The sequence below is a fragment of the Cetorhinus maximus genome, chromosome 3 (genome assembly GCF_964194155.1).
Source record: "Cetorhinus maximus chromosome 3, sCetMax3.hap1.1, whole genome shotgun sequence".
Taxonomy (NCBI): Eukaryota; Metazoa; Chordata; class Chondrichthyes; order Lamniformes; family Cetorhinidae; genus Cetorhinus; species Cetorhinus maximus.
Genome location: NC_135881.1, coordinates 109,436,165 through 109,453,783, shown reverse-complemented (window position 1 = coordinate 109,453,783; position 17,619 = coordinate 109,436,165). Strand labels below are relative to the sequence as shown.

Below are 17,619 nucleotides of genomic sequence, written 5' to 3'. Positions count from 1 at the left end.
GAGTTCACTTGCCTGCAAGTTGTAGTCCAGAAGCTGATGTCCAAAGGGTGTTAAGGTTGTTAGGAAAGATCCATGACACTTTTCAAAATTTGTGAACAGAAGCTGACTGGTCCAAGGAAGAGTCAATGAAGATTGAATCAACCAAGCAAGGATCTGACATAGGAATGACAAGGCATACAGGAGTAGCCATCATAAAATAATGTGAGCAATTAAAAACATGCAAATGTACAAACTTTTTGAAAAATATTTAAAACTATTCTACGCCTAGACAATTGAACGTCATTATAGCGAAGTGAATTATAGTGAATTACTGCCAAATAACAAAAAGGTTTAAACAGGTTAAGCGTCAAAAAATAGAAGTAAAGAGCTAAGAATGTAGTTCATGTAGTGATGAAACATGTCCTTGGTGGGGCAGAGGGGGGCGAAATCACCCTGAATATAGCTTTACATTGTAAAGTTACTGCAAAGACCTTTGTCACCTCAAGTGATCTTCATCTTTGGAGGGAAAAAAGGTTATTTTATGCAGAAACTGAACAAATGAAAAAATGGGGTAGATGTTAACATACGTATTTAGGGTTTAAAAAGGTAACGTGATAACTTTTAACACCAGAACAACAGCTGCCACCATGCTGCAGGATGCATCAAGTAGTAGTGACAAAGAAAAATGATTTTCTCTGATACTTTAAAACTTTGCCCAGTTGCTAATATGAGAAGGTTTGATTTTCCTATGTTCACGAGCTTTAGACAAATGCGAAAGTAAATAAATGCGAAAAAAATAATAATGCGAGTCGAAAAATAGCCTCTTTTGATCTAGTAAAACATGGTGTGCCATTTAATCATTCTGCCTTCCCTTTTTTCAGACAGAGAATGGAGGCTACAAAACACACCAATACGGATTAATGACTATACACTGCATTAAGACTTTGTTTTATTTAGTGAGTTATTTGCCATGCACAGCAGAAATAAATTTGAAGTGGCACATCAAAAATGGTTCAGTGGAATTAATACTATGAATGAAAGGTTCATTAGTTTTTAGGTATTGTACAAATTGGTTTCTATATGGCATCTTACTGAAGAGTCTTGGAATGGTAAGAATCCGGGTTGCCAGAGAATTACCCTGGGTCTCTGGAATACTAGTCTAGTAATAACACCACTTTGCCACCGCCTCCCCAGATATATCAAGCTCTCGACACAAAGATTTAAGATTGATGGCTTGGCATGATTAAAATTTCATTTTACTAAACTTCTGACCAGCTTAGATCGATGAAACATAACAATGTACAACATAAATTCTTGTCAAAAATAGAATTACCTGGAAAAACTCAGCAGGTCTGGCAGCATCGGCGGAGAAGAGTTGACGTTTCGAGTCCTCATGACCCTTCAACAGAGCTAAGTAATATTAGGAGAGGGGTGAAATATAAGCTGGTTTAAGGTGGGGGGGGGGGGGAGAAAGAGAGTGGTTGTAGGGACAAGCAAGTAGTGATAGGAGCAGACAATCAAAATATGTCACTGACAAAAGAACAAAAAGGTGTTGAAGGTGGTGATATTATCTAAACGAATGTGCTAATTAAGAATGGATGGCAGGACACTCAAGGTACAGCTCTAGTGGGGGTGGAAAGACTAACAGGGCATAAAAGGTATAGATTTGAAAATAATGGAAATAGGTGGGAAAAGAAAAATCTATATAAATTATTGGAAAAAACAAAAGGGGGAAGAAACGGAAAGGGGGTGGGGATGGAGGAGGGAGTTCAAGATCTAAAGTTGTTGAATTCAATATTCAGTCCGGAAGGCTGTAAAGTGCCTAGTCGGAAGATGAAGTGCTGTTCCTCCAGTCTGCGTTGGGCTTCACTGGAACAATGCAGCAAGCCAAGGACAGACATGTGGGCAAGAGAGCAGGGTGGAGTGTTAAAATGGCAAGCGACAGGGAGGTTTGGGTCTTTCTTGTGGACAGACCGCAGGTGTTCTGCAAAGCAGTCGCCCAGTTTACGTTTGGTCTCTCCAATGTAAAGGAGACTGCATTGGGAACAACGAATGCAGTAGACTAAGTTAGGGGAAATGCAAGTGAAATGCTGCTTCACTTGAAAGGAGTGTTTGGGGCCTTGGACGGTAAGGAGAGAGGAAGTGAAGGGGCAGGTGTTGCATCTTTTGCGTGGGCATGGGGAGGTGTCATAGGTGGGGGTTCAGGACTAGGGGGTGATGGAGGAGTGGACCAGGGTGTCCCGGAGGGAACGATCCCTACGGAATGCCGCCGGGGGGGTGAAGGGAAGTTGTGTTTGGTGGTGGCTTCATGCTGGAGTTGGCGGAAATGGCAGAGGCTGGTGGGGTGATAAGTGAGGACAAGGGGGACCCTATTATGTTTCTGGGAGGGAGAAGACGTGAGGGCGGATGCGCAGGAGATGGGCCGGACACGGTTGAGGGCCCTGTTCTTCTTGAATCCGTTATGAATTGCAATCTCTTTTCTTTCCCTATGTAGTTGTAATTCTAACTTTGTAAAGGGCTAGCATATGAACTTCAACGCAGCTGTTAAATTCTAGGGCACCAATGACACATTTGAAGCAGAAATCTTAAAGCCACAGCTTACACCTCCATCTTAATTTGAATGTTTAATACAGTTCTCTTTTTGTAGCACTCATTCATCCTCAGTTGCCAAATATGTGCTATGCTTAATATTCCCTTCTTTCCATCATTCCATGTGGTTTTCATGCTGCCCTGTAGGTTCCTGATCCAAGGAATTATGCAATAGCATGCAGGAGACTGACAGGGGTTGCTGTCTGTCTCGCTTTTCCCTTTTTGTTTCTTCCCAATCCCTCATTCCCCAATGGAGAACGAACATGATTCTTACCACTCCATGACACTTCTTCACTAAGATGCCATATAGGAACTAATTTGTACAATAGCTAAAAATTAACGAACCTTTCATTCATAGTATTAATTCGACTGAACCATTTTTGATGTGCCACTGCAAATCGAATCCCACCATGGCAGATGGTGAAATTTGAATTCAATAAAACTCTGGAATTAAAAGTCTGATGACGACCACGAAACCATTGCCGATTGTTGTAAAAACCCATCTGGTTCACTGCTGTCCTTTAGAGAAAGAAATCTGCTGTCCTTACCTGGTCTGACTTACATGTGACTCTAGACCCATGGCAATATGATTGGCTCTTAAATGCCCCCTGAACAAGGGTAATTAGGGATGAGCAATAAATGCTGGCCTAGGCAGTGACGCCCACGTCCCATGAACGAATAAAAAAAAATAGGATCAGAATATCATAAGCCTCAATACTGTACTTAACAATGTAGTATTTAAATCTAAGGATGGTCAGTAAAGTTATGAGTCAGCCTTTAAAAACAGTTTATTTGGAGTTAGAAAGTAAAATATCCCTTTTCTAATGCAGAAATCTTAAACATGTCAAGATTGTAAAAATCAATAAGTTTATATTAGCATAAATATTTTCAGGTCAGTATTAGGGTTGTGAGGTATTAACAGAACATTAGAAGTTCAGAGGCTATCTGCAATCATTTGCAATATCAACACTAACAAGCACAAAAAAAACTATTAAGAACCAAGGTGTCAAGAGCATAGTGTGACATATGAGCTAAGTGGTTCAATCACAAATCCGACTATAATCATACTTAATCGCAAGAGATCTTATCTGTAATTAAAATAGTTTGTTTATGCAGTTTAAGCATTTTCCTGCAAACAAGTTTAGATTTTAGTTATCAAAACCAAAATATGCAACCACAATAATGGGGGAAGACTGATGGATATCATAATTAATAAATAAAGATCACAAAAATCTCAATTTGCAAGATCTACTACAAAACAACTATCAATGAAACGATTCAGTATAATTCTTAATACTGCAATCCAGCAAAAAAGGGGCTATTTTTAATTTCAGTGCAGCAGACTGGTAGCCCATTATACACACCTGATTTTTTTGTTCTTTTCTATTAATTTCAATACTATCAGGCAGTGTGCCTAATAGGCACTTGACCCACAGGCCAGTTTGTCTCAAGGCCCCCCAAATCTGGTTTAGAGATAAAAGTTGTGAGGTGGAAGGACATCTTACACAATGCAGAAAAACAAATGAATTAAAAAACTGTACCAGTATTCATTATTACATTTATCTGTCTACAAGCAAATCTAATTCACCAAGCCACTAAGATGGCTGGTTTTATTTTTGTAGTCTAAACATCAAAACTTACAGGTTTTGTCAAATGTACCACAGATCCCAGCTAAACCTCTATAATTTCTGTTCAGATTTAAATTTTGATTCTTCCCAGAATCTGACAACTTGAGTTCTAAACATTAAAGTGCATAATGGTGAAGTAATGTCACTGACATCAGTTACCGTATTTAAAAATAACAGATGTCATTTAAACTATAGGATTCAATGATCATTATACCCAACTGCATGCTCAGTTGTCGCAAGCCATAGGAATATGCTTTCACCACATTATTAAAACAGGGCAGGCAAGCTAAGTTCCCTTAGTTGATCTGGATGACTGTTCAATTAATTACAGGTAAATACAAGCAAAGATCTCAATTGAAATAATAGAACAATGCACTTTTCTGCCTGGTAAACAATAAATGTAATAGCTAGTTAGGTCATAAATTAAACCACTGATGCCTAACTTTGCTCAATGAACTCTTGTACAACCATTCTAACAATGATTCTAATTCTCACCTAATATTTAAGATATCAAATCACATTGTCTAATATGGCTAGTTATAAAACTTGTGATCCAGCAAAGAGAACAATCTAAATATCTTACGCTGATTGTTCTTGTATGGAATCTATGTTTTAAATGTTTTAAGGTGAAACTTTCCTCAATCATAATGTGATCACATTCTTAAGAACAAAAAGTGACAGTGTTTCCACAATGAATTTTAGGATAATTCTTCTGTTAGAATTAAGAATCAAATGTGAAAATATGATATTGGCATCGCCATTCACTATGCACGAATTGAACCATCACAGAAACAGCTTGCTAACTTATTCTTCTAGTAACCTTTAATGTGCTAATTTAAATAAATTTGTGTCAATACAGAGTTCATTCAACAAACTGAGCACCAATACAGAAAAGCATAGCTCACCTGATAAAAACCTGCTTAAATATTTCCTTGAACCATGTGACAATTTTAAGCATGGAGAATAAAACAACCAGTTTGCTTTAAACCAGTTAATCTATACTGAGACATCATGCAGCCGTTTGTACAGTTATACAGTCATTATTTTTCAGTTATAAATCAAATTCACTTCACACGTATAATTTAGAACACCTAGTGTGCTCGATTATTGTATTAATGGTTTGTTGGTTACTGACGGCTTTTAAATTCTAAGTAGTCAGACGAGGCGAGTTATGTAGCTGTGCAAGGTTGAGATTTTCTGATCTTTTGTAATGATAGGTGGTGTTTCTTCCACAATCCACATACTGATATCTTTCAAGTGAAACCTGTTCTGTATGTCCAAAGTAGGACGTAGTAACAGTTGCTCTGAAAGGAAGAGAAATCATGGTGAAACAATGTAATCCATAAAAGTAGGAATGCAACTTCTACCAATTTTTAACAGTGCTTAGATTACTGGAGTAAGCTTTTCTCTTCATTTCCTTGTTTCTTGGTACATAATTTAAAAAGGTGTACAGAAACTAAATCACTGTATAAGAACAGAGCTTGAGAGCATGAACACAGTCAGAGTGAAAAATAATCTTTTTTCTGGGTTTCCAGGTTGAATTCAATCTTAGAACAATGGGCAAGTTACATAAATCTCATTGTTGCAAGCTAGCTACTCTAACTGAACCATGAAAAAAAAACAATATGTTGATAGCCTAAAACGTGCAATGAATGAACATTTCAAGTAGCCAACCTTCTAGGTCTTTTCATTGTTTCAGTTACAACCACCTTCAAAAATATCAGTATGGTGTTGCATAAATACGCAGCTGCAAATTAAGCTATCAAGGTATGTAGCTAATTAACCTTTCAGCTTCAGATTACCCTAACAGCCAGCCTAGGGGCTTTACCTTTGCTGTTTTAAATGTTGCACAGGAATATTAATTGAATAAACCTACTTCGTGCAATCTAGGTAAAAGCCTAATTGTTACATACATTTTATCCCTTTCTCAGTGTGAGACTCGGCATGATGTTCCAATATCAGGTTTAAAAGATTAAATTTAAATATACAATCCCAAAATGTAGAGTAAATGAAAGGGTCATGTGACCTGTTCTGCAGTCTGTCTAACAAAGGGTGGTTTGATCGTCAGAGATCAAAGGAAGGCTTAGATTGTTTTATTGGGAAGAAGCTGCAAGGTATTAATGCCTGGAGATAATGGCAGCTATCTTTGAGTTTACAATGCGGGGAATCAGGGTCTTCAAAAGTCCTGGAAACATGTCATAGGTATCAGGTTGTAAACAGTTGTGTTGTAAATGTCAATTTACTTCTAAGATGAAAGGGGGTGGGGGGGTCAAGGATAGCTAATTAGTATCTCTACCTGGATACAAGGTTAAACGTATTTCACATTGCCATAGGGACGAGGACAAAGGAAACTATTTTTGAGATTAGGTTACAGGCTTCCCTACAAATCAATGAACATCTCAGACAGTTGTGAGGTCAGCTGAGTAAAGAGGCCGCTTGGCTTTGTGGATTACCACAGCTCAATGTGGGAGGCAGACAGTCTCAGAGGTACAAAGACACACATCCTGCTGTCATCTAAGGATTCTGGGAGATTTGTCCTGGCACGGCTGGAGAAAAAAAGAACCATCACAACAACCTTTACTGCTGGCGGCGGATTAAAGGAACTCTGAAAATTGAGAAAAGTGCCTAGTGGAGACGGTCACTTAAAGTTACTACTCGGCAAAACAAGGATACCCATTGGAAGCTGGATGCAACTGTGGGCTATAATTCTGGGAAATGTAATGTGAGATAATTATAAAAGAGAAATGTTCCCATCTGTTGTTTAAAGTAGAAGTTGCTTACAAAAAGGAAATTGTTTTTAAGTCAATAATGATTTTAGTCATGTGTTACAGTAAAAATTTTAAAACATGAAATCTTGCCCTGTCACTCTTTCAGCTATCAACTGGCAGTTTAAATCTCTTTTTTTTAAAAAAAGTTATAGGTCTCTATGGAGATCGGGGTATTTGCTGAAAGGATGTTTCCCCTTGTGAGAGAAAAGAACTAGGGGACAGAGACAAAAACTAGGGGACACAGTTTAAAAATAAGTAGTCTTCCATTTAAGATGGAAATGAGAAGAAATTTTCTCTCTCATACGGTTGTGATTCTTTAGAACTCTCTTCCTTAGAGAGCATTGGAGGTAGAGGCAATGAATATTCTTAAGGCAGAAGTAGTTGACTCCCTTGTTAGACAAGAATCTAAGATTATTGGGGGTATGGCGGAATGTGGAGTTGAGGCCACAATCAGATCAGGCATGATCTTATTGAATGGCAGGGAAGGCTGGAGAGGCGAATGGCCTACCCTTGCTTCTAATTTGTATGTTCGTAAGAATACCAGGAGGATGTTTCCTCTCATGGGAAAGACAAGAATCAGGGAATATGGTTTATGAATAAGAGGTCTCCATTTTAAGACAGAGATGAGGAGAATTGTTTTTCTCTCAGGAGGGTCATTTATCTGTAGAATGCTCTTCCCCAGAAAGTAGTGGAGGCTGGGTCATTGAATTTATTCAAGGCTAAGTTATAAAGATTTTAGAAAGACAAGGGAGTCAAGGGCTATGGGGGCAGACAAGAAATTGGAGCCGAGACCATAAACAGATCAGCCATGATCTTATCAAATGGCTCGAAGGGCCAAATGGCTTACTCCTGCTCCTAAGTCCTATGTCCCTATTTAAAAATGATAGTAATATGATCAATTTATCATAAAGACTCAAATTCAACCTAAGACTTCAGCACATAATCCAGGCTGTCACTTCCAATTTATAGTGAGGAACATACGTGTGAACAAGGAGTAGGCCATTCAGCCCTTCGAGCCTGTTCCACCATTTAATAAGATCATGGCTGATGTGATAGTAACCTGAAATCTGCATCCCGCCTACCCCAAATAACCAATCACCTGCTTGCTTACCAAGACTCTATCCACCTTTGCCTTAAAAATATTCAAAGACTCTGCTTCCACCATCTTTTCAGGAAGAGAGTTCCAAAGACTCACGACCCTCTGAGTGAAAGAATTTTGCCTCTCATCTGTGTTTTAAATGGGTGACCCCTTATTTTTAAACAGTGACCCCTAGTTCTAGATTCTCCCACAAGAGGAAACATCCTCTCCACATCCACCCTGTCAAGACCCCTCAGGGCCTTATATGTTTCAATCAAGTCACCTCTTACTCTTCTAAACTCCAGCAGATACAAGCCTAGTCTGTCCAAACTTTCCTCATAAGACAACCCACCCATTCCAGATATTAGTCTGGTAAACCTTCTCTGAACTGCTTCCAATGCATTTATATCCTTCCTTAAATAAGGTGACCAATACTGTACACAGTACTCCAAATGTGGTCTCAATAGTGCCCTGTACAACTGAAGCATAACCTCCCTACTTTTGTATTCAATTCCCCTCACAATAAATGATAACATTCTATTAGCTTTCCTAACTACTTGCTGTACATGAACACTTTTTGTGATTCGTGCACTAGGACACCCAGATCTCCCTGCATCTCAGAGCTCTGCAATCTCTCACTATTTAGATAATATGCTTCTCTTTCATTCTTCCTGCCAAAATGGACAATTTCACATTTTCCCACATTATACGCCATTTTCTAGGTCTTTGCCCACTCACTTAACCTATCTATGTCTTTTTGTAGCCTCCTTATGTAGTTATGAATTTCTAAATGAGGATTGACCAAGATTTTTAGGATGGCAGGGTTTCCCTTCACACCACCCGAAGAGTCAGTGGGCAACGCATTGTCACTGATACTGGCTGCCCTGCAGCCATTTAACACTAGTTAGTCAGGAGGAAGTCCCACCTCAGAGCTGTCGACCAATCTTATTGCCTGGCAGCTTTCTAGTCCCAGCGACAGAGTCTGCACTATAGAAGACTGGGGCTGCTTGTCCCAGGAAATCCCGGACTAGCCAAGTGTAAAGGGTCTCAGGGTGGGCAGGCAAGGCAAGGCCTGGGGCGGGGTGTTCAAATTTGAAAGGAGGCTGATGATGGAGGTACTCCTCCACCCCCACCTGAGCAGGGTCTTGAGATAGACAGATTTTTAATCAGTAAGGGAATCAAGGGCTATGGGGAAAAGGCAGGAAAGTGAAGTTGAGGAATATCAGATCAGCCATGATCTCATTGAATGGCAGAGCAGACTCGATAGGCCAAATGGCCTATTTCTGCTCCGACATCTTAAGGTTACTTTCTGGGCTTTCCCCCCTGCCTCTGAACTCCTCCTACAAGCCGGAAAATTAAGGTTCGATGGGAAATGGCCCTTATGTGCTCATTAATTAGCCACTTAAGGGCCTTCAATTGGGGAAAAAGGGTGGACCAGCCTAGCCCTCACCCATCCCATCATAAAATTGCAGGGAGCTTGGGGCAGGCCATCCAAGGAATTTTACAGGCCACTCACCCCCACCAACAAACTCACTGACAGTTGGAATAAAATTCTGCCCATTGTCTTTTGGATAGGATATTAAACCAAAGCTTTGCCTCTTCCCAGGTGGCATTATTTGAAGAACAGGTGAGTTCTCCTGATATCCTGCCCAGCATTCTTCCTTCAAAGAATGCCATCTAAGATAGATAATTTGGTCATTTATCTTACTGCTGTTTGGGGACCTTGTGAGCATAAACTGGCCGCCCTGTTTTCCTAAAGTACATCACAACAGTGACTACACTTCAAGATTAAGATGGAGGTCATGAAAGGTGCTACATTAATGGAAGTTCTGCTATTGCTAACTGTTGAGTCATCTGGCACAATGTCTACATCCAAGAATGGGTGCAAAATTGTGGTGCTGCTTTAGGCATTTCCTCAGCATTCTAAGATGTGTGCCATCAAGCCCCATGTTTACTCAATTAATAATAAGTACTCACAGCTGTTTCTCAGTTTCTTAATTTGTGCAACATGGGTTTTGTTTACACATTTTAAAAGGAGTGCGAAGCACATTTTAAATCAAACTCATGCATTTAATATCTTACACACTATCCAACGTACTTACTGCATCATAATCACAATGTTATGTACTTTGATTGATGTCAGTGTGCAGTAGTCACTGTAATAATGAAGAAATAACTGAGTTTAAGATAGTAAACAACCTCAATACAAAGACATTTTCAACTAAACCACAATTTGCATTCTGTTGGAAAACATTGCAATCAAATCATGTATATTTGGTCTGGCTGCTCTCCTTCAGCATTTAAGAGTATTTACATCCACCTGTCTCAGACAGATCAGCTTCATTAGCTTTCAGTTAGACATATGTTATAGTTTTACATTCCATCAGTAGTTAGCATTGGAGCGCACATTCTGTATATTGCTTTGGGGCTGTTGATGATTGATATTTTATTCACCAGTGATTTGGATGCAATATTGGAGAGCTATGGATAATCTTGCAACTATAACCCATCACAAGTCAATTCCTCATTAACACAACTTAAACTTTGAGCGCCTCATTGGGATTGATAAACATTCTTCCAGAGCTTCCATATGACAGTTATATTCCAAATGACAAACTCAATATAACAGTGGAATGTAAACTGATATTAGATAGACTTGTTTTAAAACTAAACAGGCTTTGCTTATGTATTTTGTCTAAAGCAAAACATCTGATCAAGTAAATATTGTTTTTCAGTAAATGGAGCTGCAGAAAACAGGGTACACCAAGGTATCCATGTCTAAACAGGCAATCAGATTAAATGAAAGAGAGATAAAATTTTTGCTGAATTTAAAATTAATACTAAATTAAACACAATCAGGACCATGCTACAATTCCATTGCAAAGAATTACAAGTTTTGATTATGTAAATGTCATGGTTACCATATTGCATATAAGCAGCTTTGCACTATTTATTGTATTTTCCTGCAAGTTTATAATCTGAATTTCTATGTCCTTTATTTTTAAAAATTTTTGGCCACATACCCAGCAATTATATTTTTAAATGGCTGTTGTTCAGGTCTAAATGGAATGGTCCAGTTGCAGAAATGATGCAGCGCATACCTGCATGCATCAAAATCTGGACAGGCTTGGGCTGATTTAAGTGTCAAGTTTAATTTAACGGGACATTAAAAGGCAGCATATTAGGTGATAAAATACTACAAAATAGAGCTGTTAGCAAAATTAAAGCCATTTAATTAAAGGGGCAATGGCTACATCAATACAAAATTGGCTAAAGGTCAGAAAGCAGAGAAATGGAATGAATGGTTGTTTTTCAAAGTAGAGGCAAGTGTGCACTAGTGCTCCCCAGGGAATACTGATCTTTGACAATGACCTGGATTTAAGCATATGGACATAATTTTCAGATGGCATGAAACTCTGAAAATGCAGCAAAAAAGTGAGGTGGATAGCAACAGATTTCAGGAGGACAGGGCAGTGTGGTGAAATAGGCAGACACAGACAGAATTTAAGAAGTGTGAAGTGATTGTTTTTGATAAGACAAATGAGCAGAGATGATACATAGTAAACGGTACAAATTTAAAGTGGGTGCAGGAACAGAAACTCTTGGGGAGATGGTAGCGTAGTGGTAATGTCACTGGATTAGTAATCCAGAGGCTCAGGCTAATGCCCAGGGGCATGAGATCAAATCCCACCATGGCAATTAGTGGAATTTAAATTCAATTAATAAAATATATGAAATTAAATGCGTAATGGCGATCATGGAACTATCATCGATATCATAAAAACCCAACTTTGGTTCACTAATGTCCTTTACAGAAGGAAATCAGCTATCCTTACCTGACTTGGCCTTTATGTGACTCCAGACCTACAGCAATGTGGCTGAATCTTAACTGCTCTCTGAAATGGCCTAGCAAGCCACTAATTTCAAGGGCAATTAGGGATTAGCAAAAAAAATGGCCTTGCCAAAGACACCCACATCCCATTAAAGAATTTTAAAGAGACCTGAGAATATTATAATAGGATATACTGCACAGAAACAAGCCATTTGGTCCAACTAGTCCATGCCAGCATTTACACACCATTTGAGCCTGTCATTTATCAGCATAATCCGCTGTTCCTTTTTCCCTCAAATGCTTGCCTAGACTCCCTATAATGCATCTACACTATTCACTTCAACCGTTTCCTGTGGTAGTGAATAAATAGACATAGAAGTCTTTGAAGGTGGCAAAACACATCGTGAAGGATGTTAAAAAGGCATATAGGATCCTCGGCTTCATGGGGTACAAAAATGAGGAAGTTATGTTCTTACCATGCTAAAGCACTAGCTGAAGCATTGTGGAGAATTGTGGGCATCACACTTTAGGAAGGATGTCAAGGCCTCAGTGTGGGTGCAAAGAAGATATACTACAATGGTACAATGGATGAAAGACTTTAGTTATGCGGAGAAATGAAAAACTAGAGGAACTGGGCTGTTTTTCCCTAGGGCAGAGAAGGTCAAGGGGAGATTTGATATGTGTTCAAAATCATGAGTTTAGATGGTGTCAATGAAGGAGAAAATTTCCAGTGACAGAATAGTCAGTAACCCGCGGACACAGCTTTAAGGCAAAAGAACCAGAGGCCAAACGAGGAAGAGTAAAATTTACAAAGCATGTTATGATGATCTAGAACGCATTGCTGGAAAGGGCAGTGGAAGCAGATTCACTGATAATTTTCAAAGGACAATTGAATAAATGCTTGAAGAGGAAAAAACTGCAGAGCTATGGGGAAAGGGAAGGTGAGAAAGACTAATGAGGTTTTTCAAAGAGCCAGCACAATGGACCAAATGGCATTCTACTGTCCTGTATAAGGCTATATTAAAAAAAAGCAAATTGTGTTCTAGTTTTATCACGAGATATAGAATATAAAATCCAAAAAGTAATGACAAGCTTTTAAAAAACCTTAAGTCTCGAGTTAGAATACTATATTCAGTTTTGTGCTGCACACTATAGTAAGAACATTGAGATTTTAGATTGGGTACAATGCAGATGCAAGAGGGTGCTGCCTGGTATGAGAAAATACAAATACGAGGAAAGACTGGAAAATCTGTAACTTTGTTCTAAAAAGTTAGACAATGCATATTATGGGTATATAAGAGTATTTGAAATTAAGAAAGGATAAGTTAAGATAGATAGAAATAGACTGTTCCCAATAGATAATAAGGGGCCACTGATACATGATCAAATGCAAGAAATTTAGAACAGGGAGCAAAATAAACTTCTTTATAGAGAAATTTGAGGTGGTGCAATCCACTTCATTAGCAGTTGAGGCATTCAGGATTAGAGATTGGAAGGGTTGAAAAACCTTAAAGGGGATAAAGGGGAAGGAGAATTGGGCAATTCAACATGATTATGACTATTAGCTTATGTGGAAAGTAACTGCTGACATGTTAGGACCAAGTGACCTGTTTACACATTGCACATAGAAATATGTATAAGTCAATAATTGTTTGATAGTACTGAACTTAAATAATGCTGAAAAAAAAAGGCATGCTGCCTAAGCTTTTCATCTTGTACTCATCAGGACAGATGGCAAAATTACAAAAAATGTTAAGGGAAAAACAATTCATATTGCATGCGAAGAGTGCTGATTGGTTGGCAAGTGGACTCTGATTGGTAGAGGTATTGCCATGAAGAATGCAGCAGGGAACAGTTAACTGCAAAGCATGTAAAAACTTCCTCACAGGCCTTAATGGGCTCCATTGTGCTCTCAAATTTACCTTTGAAATGGAGCAGTCAAATGAGCTCTCTTTCCTTGACATACTAGTTGAGAAATCTGTCAATGGGTTCTCTACTACTGTCTACTTTCACTGGTCAACATACACATTGGGATTCTTACAGGTAAAGGTAAGATATCAAATTCAGCGTTCTGTGAAAGCAAAACATGAGAACAAGTGAACTATGACCCTATCAGTTGGAGGGGGGCGGGGGGGGGGGGGTGTTTGAGGAATAAAATTTGATTAAAAAAAGGGGTCATGATGGATGCCACTATCAGTACCTTCTTTAGTCTTTAACACTACCATTAACACTCCCTTTGTCTTGTGTCCATGACATCTTTGTCAAATCTCTTCTGAGCTCCCACCTTCTATTTTGCTCCACCTAATCCATCCCCTCTTAAACAGTGTGAAATCCATCACATTTCTACTTCTCTTCAGCTCTGAAGTAGAGTCATATGGACTTGAAACGTTAACTCGGTTTCCCTTTCCACAGATGCTGCCAGACCTGCTAAGTTTTTAAAGCATTTTCTGTTTTTATCACTTATAATGCATTGCTGGGTGTAACGGTGGAGACAGAAACTTGAACCATTAAGAATTCTATTAGGGTGCAAGCCAAATCAAGAACGAAAAAGTACTCTGGGAAACCACATGACTAACCATTTGCCAAATTTCAAAGGGAACAAGAATTTGTACTGTATGAGAAGTGTTGATTGGTTGGCAAGTCAGTTCTGAGTAGTCAAGACATTGTCATGGTGGAAATTTGGCATTCTTGTGTCAATCTTAATGAGTGCAAGACAAAAGATTCGACAGCATGTCTCTTTTTCAGCAATACAAGAGTAATTTTCTTCATTATGTACTTTGCTTTAGATGAATTTTACCTGCATCAGTGCTTCAAGTATGCAACATTCAGAACTCATTCATCAGGCTTTAGTCTTAGCAAAGTCTAATGTTTGCTTATCAAATTACATAAACACTTCCACTCCAAGTAAGTTGATTTAAACAGACAAGTTTGAATGATCATTTATGTGTTAACACTACTTACTACATGTAGTTCATTTGGTCTCCTATTACAGTATGAACAGAATAGTCAATCTGCAAAATAAAATAAATTACTGAAAATACAGGATAGATACAGCATAAAGCTCTTCTACACTATGCTTGCTACAGAATGAAAAATATTCTATTCTGGCATAATTTGAGAACAGATCTTCAAATTGGAAGATTACTTTAAACAATGGATTCACATAGCACAGCAACAGATCCCACCTAATTAATAATAAATTCAATCCAATATTCTTACAAAAGTATATATAGAAATGTTTTAGCAGAGTTAAGGAGAGTCGCCACCTTTATTTGCATGCAAATGAATGGCCATTCCGAATATAATCGATAGATTATTGGAAATTCCTTATACACTAGTAAAGTCACATCTCGTTTAAGGGAATGGTAACGCAAATCAATTCCATTTTCCTTCATCTGTGGTTCCAGGAGGAACGAATAGGATGAAGCAAATTTCAAAAGGAGAAATAGCCCATTGTTAGTAAAGATTACCTGCTTCATGTCTAGAGGTCCAATTTTTGTAATATTGCTTATCCGTGATTTCCCAATAACTGTTTTCGAAAACTGTACTTGAGCACTAATGTTTGCCACATTCACCGAATAGAAGTTGTTATTGGTAATGTTTAAAATGCTCTGCAAAGATAGGACTATTAGGATGAAAAGCAACTTCGCTGCAACATATCCTCATAAAATACAAAACTGTTGCAATATACAACTTTGCATTTCTGTGACAGAAAACAACTATTAGAATTTTGTCTTCACAGTTTCAACTTTCCACAGAGTAATACATCGAATTGCACAGCTTCAATCATGGTACCTGAATTTGTAATTCGCTGCCTAGGTGGGAGTGAAGAGAAGTGAGACACAAAGATTTCCAATGGCTCGCTGGCTAAGCACGCCACGTGATGCTGTGCCAATTCACATTATCAGAAAGGTACAGAGCTAAATTACACATGCAAGCACTGCAGGGTTATGCAACAGGCTGCCTGTAGGAAATGCGAACCTTTTTATACCTTTTTTGTTCTTTTTTTCATCCATTTGTGAGATGGATCCTTTTTATGTGCATTTTATATGAGCTCCTGGTAGATGAAGGGCTAATTTTAGATGTATGAGGAAATATTGCCTGCGTGGTTTGAGTTAAATTGAAAACTAACAGATTTGATTGTGTGAACTGATCCCTTTTTCTATCCAAGTAGAGGACAGATGTCTGAATTATGTTGTTATCAGTTGTGATAAAAAAAGGAAATGTGTGGAAATGTATAGATCAATGGATTTTGGGGCTATAATTAAAAAAAATTAGGGGTCAAGTAAGCAAATGGCCATACAGGAAAAAGTTAACGATGGGCTGTTTAGGTGTTAAGGATATCCTGTTTGGGTTGTGACCACAGGTCCTGACCACGAATGGCAAGTTAAAGTATAGACAGGTGAAATAACAAGATCAAAGCACGATGGCAACATCAAAACACAAAGAGACCCTGGTTGTAGGGGACAAAAAGCACGGACTTCGGTCATGAGCCTTCTGTAGCTGCCAGAGCCAGCGAGAAGTTAAAGCCGTTTGAACTAGAATACTGACCACCTTCTTTAGTTAAGTGTAATTTTTTTGCTTAATAAATTGTCCACTGCATCAAGTGTCTCCTTGTCTGAAGTTTACTGTCTGAACCTCTTACAGGAGTCAGTATTCCTCAGCTCAGGAAAAGATGAAAAAAAAACTATCGACTTAGAACCACCACTTCTGACCGTCATTCAGATACAATTGATTTAAGTGTAAAGCAAGTTTAATCCCAATAGGCGGCCATAGTGGGTGCATGAATTTCAATAACACTCAGGAAGCAAAGTAACTCCTGGGGGTAACATGATAAAAACCAAAATTGAGGGTATTAATATAGTAAAATTCATTATTTGCAGGCAGGGACTAAGCCACAAATCCCAGAACGTCCTTATAATCTGCCCTCCTTAAACAAAGATTTCAGACCACCAAATACAATCTAGCAGAACTAACAACCTGAGAGCTTAGACAATGAAAGTGCCCAGTACTAATAACAAAGACTATGATGGTACACAACCTGAGGTTAGTATCAATACCAACTAATAAGTTGCTTATTTCAAAGTAAACCATCAAACTGTTAGCAAAATGTATGGCCTAGAGTTTTCTGGATACTCTCCCTCACTTCCCATTTTTATCCTTGGGAGTAAAAGGAGGGACGTCAAAAGAAAGGGAGATCGGGATGAGGTAATGTTTGTAAACTCCAGGTAGTCTAGGTGAAATAATATTTCAGTTTGGACAGTGAAGTTTAAAATTATGCATATACATTCAAATGATGCTAGCCACCCACTTAGCATTCATGACAACAGTGATGAATGCTAACAAATTATTATTTTTTAAAATATTCATTCACAGGATGTGGGCTTCGCTGGCTGGGCCAGTATTTATTGCCCATCCCTAGTTGCCCTTGAGGTGGTGTTGATAAGCTGCCTTCTTGAACCCCTGCAGTCCATATGGTGTAGGTACACCCACAGTGCGTTAGGGAGGGAGTTCCAGGATTTTAACCCAGCGACAGTGAAGGATTGGCGATATAGTTTCGAGTCAGGATGGCGAGTGGCTTGGAAGGGAACTTCCAGGTGATGGCATTCTCATGTGTCTCCTGCCCTTGTCCTTCTAGATGACAGTGGTCAAGGGTTTGGAAGGTGCTGTCTAAGGATCCTTGGCGAGTTCCTGCAGTGCATCTTGTAGATGGTACACACTGTTGCCACTGTGCAAGGGTGATGG

At 38.7% G+C, this 17,619-nt stretch overlaps 1 protein-coding gene across 2 annotated transcripts in view; it reads right to left on the bottom strand.

The window, feature by feature from the left end:
* Window positions 1-3,338: 3,338 nt before the first annotated feature.
* Window positions 3,339-17,619, bottom strand: part of tmem106ba (transmembrane protein 106Ba) — a 33,756-nt gene continuing 19,475 nt past the window's right edge. For both annotated transcript variants that reach the window (XM_078538827.1, XM_078538826.1), the window contains exons 5-8: window positions 15,345-15,485; window positions 14,836-14,885; window positions 10,145-10,198; window positions 3,339-5,500 (exon numbers count right to left, since the gene is read on the bottom strand). In XM_078538827.1, coding sequence (XP_078394953.1) covers window positions 5,344-5,500; window positions 10,145-10,198; window positions 14,836-14,885; window positions 15,345-15,485 — 402 coding nt within the window. In that variant the 3' untranslated portion in view covers window positions 3,339-5,343. The remainder of the gene's footprint in view (window positions 5,501-10,144; window positions 10,199-14,835; window positions 14,886-15,344; window positions 15,486-17,619) is intronic.